At 42.9% G+C, this 10264-nt stretch overlaps 1 protein-coding gene across 2 annotated transcripts; it reads right to left on the minus strand.

Annotated features, from left to right (window-relative positions):
* Positions 1 to 204: 204 nt before the first annotated feature.
* On the minus strand, positions 205 to 8549 carry pcdh18a (protocadherin 18a). Of its 2 annotated transcripts, none has more exons than XM_049720529.2 (4): positions 5749 to 8549; positions 5089 to 5144; positions 4520 to 4692; positions 205 to 1776 (listed from the first exon to the last, which is right to left on the minus strand). In XM_049720529.2, the coding sequence occupies exons 1-4, from the start codon at positions 8221 to 8223 to the stop codon at positions 968 to 970; spliced, it is 3513 nt and encodes a 1170-aa protein (XP_049576486.1). In that variant the 5' UTR covers positions 8224 to 8549; the 3' UTR covers positions 205 to 967. The 2 variants fall into 2 exon arrangements, with proteins under 2 accessions (XP_049576486.1, XP_049576485.1); XM_049720528.2 differs by having other exon boundaries at positions 5089 to 5177.
* Positions 8550 to 10264: the final 1715 nt, after the last annotated feature.

The following is a 10264-nucleotide window of genomic DNA, read 5'->3' on the forward strand; positions in this document are numbered from 1 at the left end:
GTGTTTAGTAGAGTCATGCTTGTGGATTGTTGTACAGCCTAGCACTGTTAATTTTACTTAAAGATGGTGCAGTTCAGATGGATAACATCAGGAGGTGCTAAGAGGCAAGGGGGTAAAATGAAGTCATAAGACACTATTAAAAAAAATTGTGGAATTCCAAAGTGAAATATTGAGGACTGACTAAAATTAAAACACAAGCCAAAATTACATTATTTATCTTTCTACTTTATTTGCCTTTGTCATAAGGACACTATACAAAACCATATTTCAACATGGAACTTCATTGGAATGTGATTTTTTTTTAAATGGTGCTCACAAACATTCAATACAAAATTAAATACAATTGTTTTATAAAAGTAACAAAGCAGAAGAAAGAGACACACACTAAATATTTAGACATGCAGTGACAATATAAAAAATAGACATTTGTTTTCTTTTTCTGTACAAACATACATGGACACATATAAATATATAGAAATACAAAAGTGTTTTTTAAAATACAAAGATCAATTTGTACAGTTACATTCCAAGATAACAAAACAAGACACATAACACAATATTCAAGTGAAGCGGTCATTTCTCACAGACACTGTACATTTGTTGTACATTGTAAAACCAGACCACATAACAGTTGGTTTCTCCCACCGGCATCTGTAAACATTACAAATAACGACAGGGAGTTAATTGGTGGATTCTCCCTCAAAATCACTAACAAACACAACAACAATTGTCTGTTTTCCTTATTTTTTATGTTTTGAGGTCATTGTGCCACTTCTGTTGCAGTGCAGTGTTTTACTCTTCAAGTCTCTCATCTCATAATGGTGAGAAGATATTTGGTAAAACAACGAGACAGCCATTACGATAAGCACAAAGCGTTTATCACATTGATTATGTATGTTTGCACATTGAATTTTCTTTCAAAGGTGGTCAAATGACTCAGAAGAAACCTCATTATGTATTTTACTCTCTAGGTCTGCCTAACATCCTGCAGTAGTTTGTTTATTTCATGGACCAGCTCGCTAGCATCCATGCCTGTCTCCTGGCGGTTCTCGCCACGTTTGCCACCCTGGTAGAACACACCATCAAATTCATCTTCCTCATAGTTCTCTGGAATTTCTTCCATAGCAGGGAGCCATTTGAGGTGTGGTGGCTGTCCGTTACTGGAGGTGGAGGATGAGGGAGGGGCTGGGGATACGTGGTTGTTCCCCACAGATCCATTTCCTGGATTTAGATAGTGGGTATTGGCTGCCCATGTGGCCACACCTGGGGGGTAAGCAGGACCCTTCCCACCTGGTAACAAGCCTCTACGGCTGTCCTGGGGAACAGCAATGTTGCTATGGTTACCGGAAATGTTGCCACTTCGTCCACTTCCTTTCTCGCCAGTTGAGGATGATGAAGTTGGGCTTGGTTCAGTGCACTCACTATATGAGTCCATATTAGGAGGTAGGAGCCGCTGGAAGACACTGTTCATTTCCGTGAGTAGTGAGCCAGCGCCTCCTGCTGGTGTACACCCTTCACTTCCTCCTCCAGCGGCAACTCTCGCTGGCCCTTCCTCCTCACTTCCAGGCTCCTTACCAAAAGTGGAAAAACTCTTGAGTTGATCTGACTCTTCCGAGGACTGGTCATCATCAGTTTGGGGTTGCTGGGAAGACTCTTCCCCTGGGATGTACATGTTGTTGCGGTAGTCTGACGAGGACGCGGGTGAGGAGACTGGAGGCATCCAGCACTGGTCAGAGTGTCCCAGTACCCGGCATTCATCCGTGCACAGTCTCATTGCTAGAAGAAAAGAACAACAACAAGCATCAAGGGCTTGTCTAACAAATGACAAGAAAACAAAAGAGCTTTAAAAACAAATGCTCACTGCAAAATAAGGAAAGGCAGATACACTAGAAGCGTCATAGTGAGTGTCCAACTTTGCTGTCATCCTTAATATATGTCAAAAATACCGAAATGGAAAAAGCGCAAATACTATTGAGAAGACACATCAGATCAACTTAGTCGTAGCCTTAGGGTTCTTTTTTCCATGAAAAGCCGAAATTAGTCAATAAATCGATCAATCGTCGGATCGATCGATCTCGATCGTCGGATCGATGGATCTCGATGGATCTCGATCGATCCGATCATCTATCGCTCGACCTACCTACCTACCCACCCAAATCTATCTATCTATCTATCTATCTATCTATCTATCTATCTATCTATCTATCTATCTATCTATCTATCTATCTATCTATCTATCTATCTATCTATCTATCTATCTATCTATCTATCTATCTATCTATCTATCTATCTATCTATCTATCTATCTATCTATCTATCTATCTATCTATCTATCTACCTACCTACCTACCTACCTACCTACCTACCTACCTACCTACCTACCTACCTACCTACCTACCTATCTATCTATCTATCTATCTATCTATCTATCTATCTATCTATCTATCTATCTATCTATCTATCTATCTATCTATCTACCTACCCACCTACCCACCTCTCTCTCTCTCTCTCTCTCTCTCTCTCTCTCTCTCTCTCTCTCTCTCTCTCTCTCTCTCTCTCTCTCTCTCTCTCTCTCTCTCTCTCTCTCTCTCTCTCTCATTAATGTCCAAGCCTTGTTGAATATTTGACAAGGTAGATTTGACTGATTTTCTTTAAGCACAGTAATTGTTGTATTTTGTTTTCCCCACTGCAGCCCTTCATACTTCTACATCACTACAGTATAAGCAGATTGGTGCTAGATACTGGCTACGATAAAAAAAAAAAAAAAAAAAAATTGAGGCAGATAAGAAAACAATCACTAGATATAGATAACAAATGATTAATTGCTAGATTTCACCCATCTGGCATTAAAGATGGCGGATAAATTCATATCTGTTCTTCCATTTATATCAACCACATCTTTCACATCTACAAGGGAGGCAGTGGTTGTCTTGCTCTGTCATATCTGGCGTGATTTAATATCCAGATAAATTAAATCCATTGAAGAGAAACCAAGACGCAGCTATCAAAAAGAGTCCTTCACTTTTGTTTTTGCATATTACCATAAAAAATACAGAGGACAGATGTTGGGGGTGGAAGCCACTTAAATTGACCGACACTGTCCATCACCCCTCCTTTTAAAAATGACAATTAATATGGCGAATACATTACATGTACAGCAAAAAAACATTTGGAGGAGCTCTCCGAATTGCAGCGGGTGAGAAAGGGGCAGAGTGACTGAGTGAGAAAATAACATAATTCTAAAAGCAATTACTGTGAATTCTCCTCAGTTCAGACATGAAAGTGCAACACTGTCACTCAACAGAGGGGAAAAAGAGAAAGGAAAGAAAATGGAGGAAAGGGGTAGAAAAAAAACAGCACCCTGAGACGCATACCGATGAGTGACAGGCGACTCATCTCTGCTCCAGGGAGGATTTTACAGACACGACTCGGGGGGTAGATAACGCGCGCGCATACACACACACACGCACGCACGCACGCACACACACACACACACACACACACACACACACACACACACACACACACACACACACACGCACGCACGCACGCACGCACGCACACACGCACGCACGCACGCACGCACACACACACACACACACACACACACACACACACACACGGAATGACAGAAACAGCCAGCCCGGCACACTGTAACCTCTCTGGGTGTGATAACAAGCGTGGAAATAGGGTCTGTGTGGAAGAATGGGCAGAGTACAATGGGATTGTGTTTTCAGCATGCTGAATGGCTGTATGGGCAGGTGTATGGACTATTAGTTGGCTCAGCCCTGACCTTGTCCATAGTGCTAAAATTTGTCAGGCGGGATGTCTACAAAATTGCTGGAAGCAGTGCAGAGGAAATAGCTCAATTCAGTTCACTTCCACAATAATATTACCTGTGCCAAGATCGGTATGTTTTCTTCTGTGGCTTTATTTGTGTACAACATCGATGGCTTCAGGTATTGATAAGTTCATTTGTTTTGATGATGAGTATCATGGATAATTATTTTTCCAATTTTTTTTTTTTTCAAATTCTATTTTTCATGCTGGCCAATATATCTCTGTCACATTTTAAAAAATATGAATGAAATATATTTTGCAGGGTCAAAAGTTGTGAGTTCAAACTTAGTTTCATCCAGATCTGATGCTGATTACAAGTGAAAGCGATTCAAATTCAATATGGAAAATGCCACATGTTTGGATGCTGTAAATCTCTATGTTGCTCTCTCTGTATTTAGGGATTGAATGAAGTCTACACTCTCCTTCTGTTCTGGTTTCGTATTTGAATAACATAAAAAAAACTATCGAAATTATATTGAGCCCTTTACTGTGCTATTTCAAAATGGCTGAAACAGTGTCACTTTTGCATGATGAAATTAATTGGAGCTGTGATTGTGTTCTAAGGTGTGAGCAGAGTGTGAGGGTATTGGAGGTGTGTGACTTAGCAAAGCCGAGCCAATTGAAGAGTTGCAACACAACAATACAATCAGAGCCCGCGTGTTACATCAAGGTAGCTTACCTGGATGAAGGCGGTGGTGCATTTCGAGATGTATCAGGTCAGAAAATCCTTCCCCCAGCAGCAGCCTGTCCACGGGGGATTCTCTCCCCATTTCACAATCACTGTCCCCCGCCTCGCTGTCCCCACGTCCACTGTCCTTTAGGCTGAACTTGTCCATGTCTTGTAATGCATACCTTAATGGAACCAGTGCAAAAAGTGTAGGTTAAACACATGGACAATATCGAGTTTTTTTTTTTTTTATGAAACATGTCTGCATGTAATGAGTCAAATCTATTTTTGACAAGAATTTGTGCAAACTGTTAAATCTCCAAACAATCCTGTCCCATTTCTACTTCACAAAATTTGGCCTGATTAAGAAAAATAAATAAATTGTTGGGACATTCTGACAAATGATTACTTTGGGAAGTGAATGGCACTGGTATGTATGTTGACATTTGGAATATGAAAAAAAAAAGACAAACTATACAACAGGTTGTTGAACATGTCACACAGATGTAAATCAAAGACAACAAAGTGATCTGTAAAAGGTGAATAAAAATTAATTAGCGGTGTTGGGGCTGAGGGTTTACCTGTAGCTGCGAGAGTATTTGTTCCCACGGAAACTGGGTCTGGGTTGGTACTGGCCCTGATGGAGCATGGACAGAAGCTGTGAGACTTGCTGTATCCCAAAATAACAAAACAAAATAAAACAAATAAACAAAACAAAAAAATAGGAGGAAAAATTGAAACGGGTCGGGGTGAAAATGGAATAACAGATGGGAAAAAAGATAAAGAGAGAGACAAGACAGAAGACAAAAAAATGGATGAGTATACACAAAATGAATGATGGAGTGGCTGCTGAATATGGATGACACAAAATGGACGGTGTTAAAACAAAAGGGGGACTGCTTATCGGAGAGTGAATCTGGATGAATTCGGAGACACATGACTGAGGGTTATCATGGGTTGGGACAAGGTGCAAACAAAGTAAGGACAAAGGCGGCTGTAACTAGAAATACACTTGATGAGACTGTTTTTCACAATTATGTGCAAATTCAGTGTGTGTGTGTATGTGTGTGTGTGTGTGTGCGTGTGTGCGTGCGTGCGTGCGTGCGTGCGTGCGTGCGTGCGTGCGTGCGTGCGTGCGTGCGTGCGTGCGTGCGTGCGTGCGTGAGCGAGCGAGTGAGTGAGTGAGCGGGCGATTAAGTGAGCGTGCGAGCGTGTATATGTGTGTGTGCGCCCACACTCACCTCCACCTGTGGAGTTGTATGCGCCAGCTCCAGGGCAAAACTCTCTGGAATGTGATTGGACGAAATTGTCACTAGGCTGTTAAGGGATTGGTGACTGTGGTGAGACTGCCTGGTCCCCATCTGGGCTCGGTCCAATGGTGGTGTATCTGAAGGCGAGCGGTGATGGGATCTGATTGGTAGGGTACCGTTCACAGTGGGAACAAGGGTGATGTCTCCTTTGTGGATCTGCCGTGAGGGCTTCCTGGGGTGGTGCTGGTGGGTTGATTCAGCGACCCGACAGTTATAAGATTGCCTTGTCTCCTTCTTCTCTCTGTTGCAGTGAGCGGCAAACACTACCATGATTACCAGCAGCACGGCGCAGATGGCCCCCAGGGAGATGATGATAATCAGTGATGCATCAAGTGGAGATTCCCCTTGGTCCATCTCTTGGACATGGTTCTCTATATTCTCATAGAGGTTTATCCTGAGAACTGCTTTGGCACTCAGGCTCTCACTTCCATGATCTCTCACCACAACAGTTATCTCAGCATGCTCATGAGGGAAGTTCTCCAGACTGGCATTGGCGCGAATTTCACATGTTCTTGGATCAATATTGAAGAAACCCTCTTCATTGCCACTGACGATGGAGCAAACAAGCTCAGAGTTTATCCCCATATCACGGTCCGTTGCCTTGACAACAGTTACAAGATGTCCAGCTTCAGTGAACTTTGACACTGGTACATCAGCACTAAAGTTCCACAGCTGAGGGACCACAATCACAGGGGGGTTGTCATTTTCATCTAGGATGTTGAGAACAATGGTGGCATTGCTGAGCAGTGGTGGCGTTCCAGCATCTTTGGCCTGCACAATAAAGGAGATGCGGCTCACATCCTCCCTGTCGAATGTACGCAGGGCATAGATTGCACCGTTAGAAGGGTCGATGGTGACATATGTGGAAATGGAGTTCCCATGAATTGAGCTCTCCAGGATGGAATAAATCACTTGTCCATTGACATCCAGATCTGGATCTGTTGCCAGGATGGAGGTCAAATATGCCCCCGGAGCATTGTTCTCTGCTTTAAAGATCTCAATCTGCCCCTTCTCAAAATGCGGTGGGTTGTCATTTTCATCGGTTACATGCACAGTGAAGTGTTTGACTGTGGAGAGGCTAGGAGTCCCTCGGTCCTCTGCCACCACTGTCAGACTGAACTCTGACCTTTTCTCTCGGTCCAGAGACACATTAGTCAGAATCATGTAGTTGTTTTCGTATGTTTTCTGTAGTTTGAAATAACCTTGACCATGAAGCTTACACTCCACCTCTCCATTAAGACCAGCGTCTAGGTCCTCTACCCTCACTAAAGCCACAAATGTGTCCAGTGGAGCAGCTTCTGATATATAAGCTGCATCTCCGTTCCCCTGTGAGGACATGATATTAATGCTAATGTCTGGTTTATTGTCGTTTACATCAACCACCTTGACCAGGATCTTGCAGTGGGCTGGCATGGAGTTTGGACCCATATCCTGTGCTTGCACATCAATATCATAGGAATTGGTAGTTTCATAGTCTACACGAGCAATGAGGGTCAGGTGACCACTATCAGGGTTGATTTTGAACGTCTCCATGATTTTGGGGGACACGTGACTGCTGAATGAATAGATTATTTTGGCGTTTGTCCCATCATCAGCGTCAGTGGCGTTCAAATCAATTAACAGTGTTCCAACAGGTGCATTTTCAGAAAGATTGATCACGTATGAGGACTTGTCAAAGATCGGGCTGTTGTCATTTGAATCTGCGACATTGATCTTAAGCAGGGTGGTTCCTGTTCGGGATAGAACCCCCCTATCAAAAGCCGTGTACTGAAGTTCATAACTGGAGCGTACCTCCCGATCCAGTTCTCGGAGTACCACCAGTTCAGCATATTTTGCCCCATCGGTTCTGGACTGTACATCAATATTAAAAAAATGGTTGGGCTCTAAGGCATAGCTGTACAGGGAGTTTTCGCCCACGTCTGGATCCGTGGCGCTGTCCAGGGGGATGCGCGCTCCGACAGACGCGCTCTCGGATATTTCAATCGGGATTATGGCGCGGGCAAACTGTGGCGCGTTGTCGTTGATGTCCAAAACTTCCACCTCGACGTGAAACAGTTGCAGATGTTCCGTAGGCAACGTGAGCACGTCGAATTGGATCGAGCAGTTGAGATTCTTTTCACAAAGTTTTTCTCTATCAATTCTGGATTTGATGCTTATTTCTCCGTCCTGCTCGCGCACAGTGAGAAACGAGGAACTCCCTCTTTGCATTGCTCGGAAGCGCAGCGACACTGAGCTTGGAAGTTTAGCCAGAACATCCGCGACATCATCTTTTAAACGAGCAATAACTGTGCCAACCTTCTGTTCCTCGTAAATCTGATATCGTAGTGTCTTACCAGATGCGTGAAGCGTTAACAGCACTAAAACGATGAAGAAACCCCACATTCTTAGCTGGAAAAGTCCCGTCATTATGTCCTTTTGTGGTCGAAACCAAGCAGGAAAAAGCTCCAAATTGTTGCAGAGGTCACTTCCAGATTCAATTTAGGCAACTGGGTGTGGTGGTCCCCGTTGCATTGCTCCTCGATCTTCACTGCAAGAATGCATTCACATGCAATATTGTCTGAGTTGCAGCAATTTAAATTAAAAATACCCCTAGTGCGCTGGCATGCAAATCTGTTGCGCGCATCGGGTTCGCATAACAGCTTTGTGGTGTTGGAGTGTGCGCGACTCCTCTCGATCTCCCCTCCCTGCTTGCCTTTCGCACTCTCCAACTCCCCAACTCTCCTACTCTCTCTGTCTTTCCGTCTCTCTCTCTCTCTCTCTCTCTCTCTCTCTCTCTCTCTCTCTCTCTCTCTCTCTCTCTCTCTCTCTCTCTCTCTCTCTCTCTCTCTCTATGTCTTTCTCTCTGAGATTTAATAATCCGCCTCAACTAGTGCTACATTCTCGGGGTCACACAAACTGGGGAAGGAGGTGCATAAGGGGAAAGAAAAAAATAAGGGAGGAAACTCCACCTTGAAGGGCCAGTAACCCCCCCCCATTGACAAGCAATAAACTAAACCTGTCGAAAAAAAACATCCATTCGCACTTCTCATGTGCACTGACGTTTTCACTATACTATAAAACCACAGGAAGATCTGGAATTCCTGCCTTGGGTTTGTTCCCTTAAATTTCTAAACTCTACGGAGGCACAAGTTTATAGTTTCAGTTCTCAAAGGAAAAATTCTAAAAATTCTAAACATGGTCAACTTAATCATTACCAAAAGCATTAGTCATATTGGCACGGGAACTTTCTGGGCAGCTGTCGTCTAACTCCAGTGTAAAATGTGCAAGAAGTTCTGGAAGTCTTTGTTGAGAGGGTTTAGAGCACATTATACTTTTTTCACATAACCTGTGCTTGTGTGAAAAAAGAAGCCTGTTAAGCTGCGTAGCGAATCGTATTAAAGTGGCGACTAATGGATACATTTAAATATTGGGTCATGCCGTGGAACACTTCAAGTCTCGTGCAAAAGTATTTTCATTATCACGACAAACTCCACTAAAGGATAGAAGTTCGATGATGGATAACCTCAACACAACACAAAAAAAGAAAGAAAGAAGAAAGAAAAAAACATTATAATTTAGGGTTGTTTTGCCCCATTGTCAAATTCATGTAAATGTGCCTGCTTGCTCTTAAAACGGAGATGGTGTGACAGAGCTTTAACGAATATGCGCAACGGGCAGCGTGCATTCTGGAGACCATCTGGTGCGGTTTGTTTGGCATCAGAACGTAGTGATTATAGCCGACTAAACAAGACTTCAGCGGAGCCCCAAACCACAACCCCAGACCCATTTTTCTTAGATTCATGTTTGTGGAGCCTCAAAGGTACATTAAGAGTAAGATAATTTGGACTTTAGTTAAACATAAGTGACTGAAAACCTGTTCTTCAAACAAAAGAACAGCGCTGGCACTTACAATTGTTGTACAGGAACAAGCATCAAACAAAAATTACTGTCAGAAAAAAAGCAGAAATTGCAATACTAAAACATATTTTCCTGTTTTGCTTTTTAAAGATTGGTTATGTTTTTGGCCTGAAGCGCAATAGTTTAGGAGCAGGTATCACAATGAGATACCAATCGGCAAAAAATAAAATAATTTTAGTTAAACTCTGAATGTCTATTGCCAAAGTCTACGTCTGTCTGCATAACATTAGCATTCATTCCCCTTTATGCACACTATTCAGCATAGTGTGCTTGGTATTTAAACAGCTTTGATGCAGGCGCCTAACATTTCCATGGCTCAAAATGCTCACAATGCAGTAATGCAATTACTTCTTGCAACCCAGAGAAACTAATCACATTTGGGGAACAAAGTCAGCCCTTGGTTTTAAATAAAAGAAGAAGAGGGCAAAAGAAAGACAGTTAGCGGGGGAAGGGGTCTTAAACAGTGTGCAGAATAAAACAATTAATGTATAGAGAGGCGCATCATCTAAGTAAAAAAAACAGATGGAGGCTTAATACGTTTAGGCACGCT

This window comes from Syngnathus scovelli, chromosome 5 (assembly GCF_024217435.2).
Source record: "Syngnathus scovelli strain Florida chromosome 5, RoL_Ssco_1.2, whole genome shotgun sequence".
Lineage (NCBI taxonomy): Eukaryota > Metazoa > Chordata > Actinopteri > Syngnathiformes > Syngnathidae > Syngnathus > Syngnathus scovelli.

Excerpts from the sequence above, each read along its gene's own strand:
- pcdh18a (XM_049720528.2), bottom strand. The coding sequence starts at position 8,223 with ATGACGGGACTTTTCCAGCTAAGAATGTGGGGTTTCTTCATCGTTTTA. Across the intron at positions 4,693-5,088 it reads AAATACTCTCGCAGCTACAG|GTATGCATTACAAGACATGG; the intron begins GTAAACCCTCAG and ends GGTTCCATTAAG. Across the intron at positions 1,777-4,519 it reads GCACCACCGCCTTCATCCAG|CAATGAGACTGTGCACGGAT; the intron begins GTAAGCTACCTT and ends CTTTTCTTCTAG.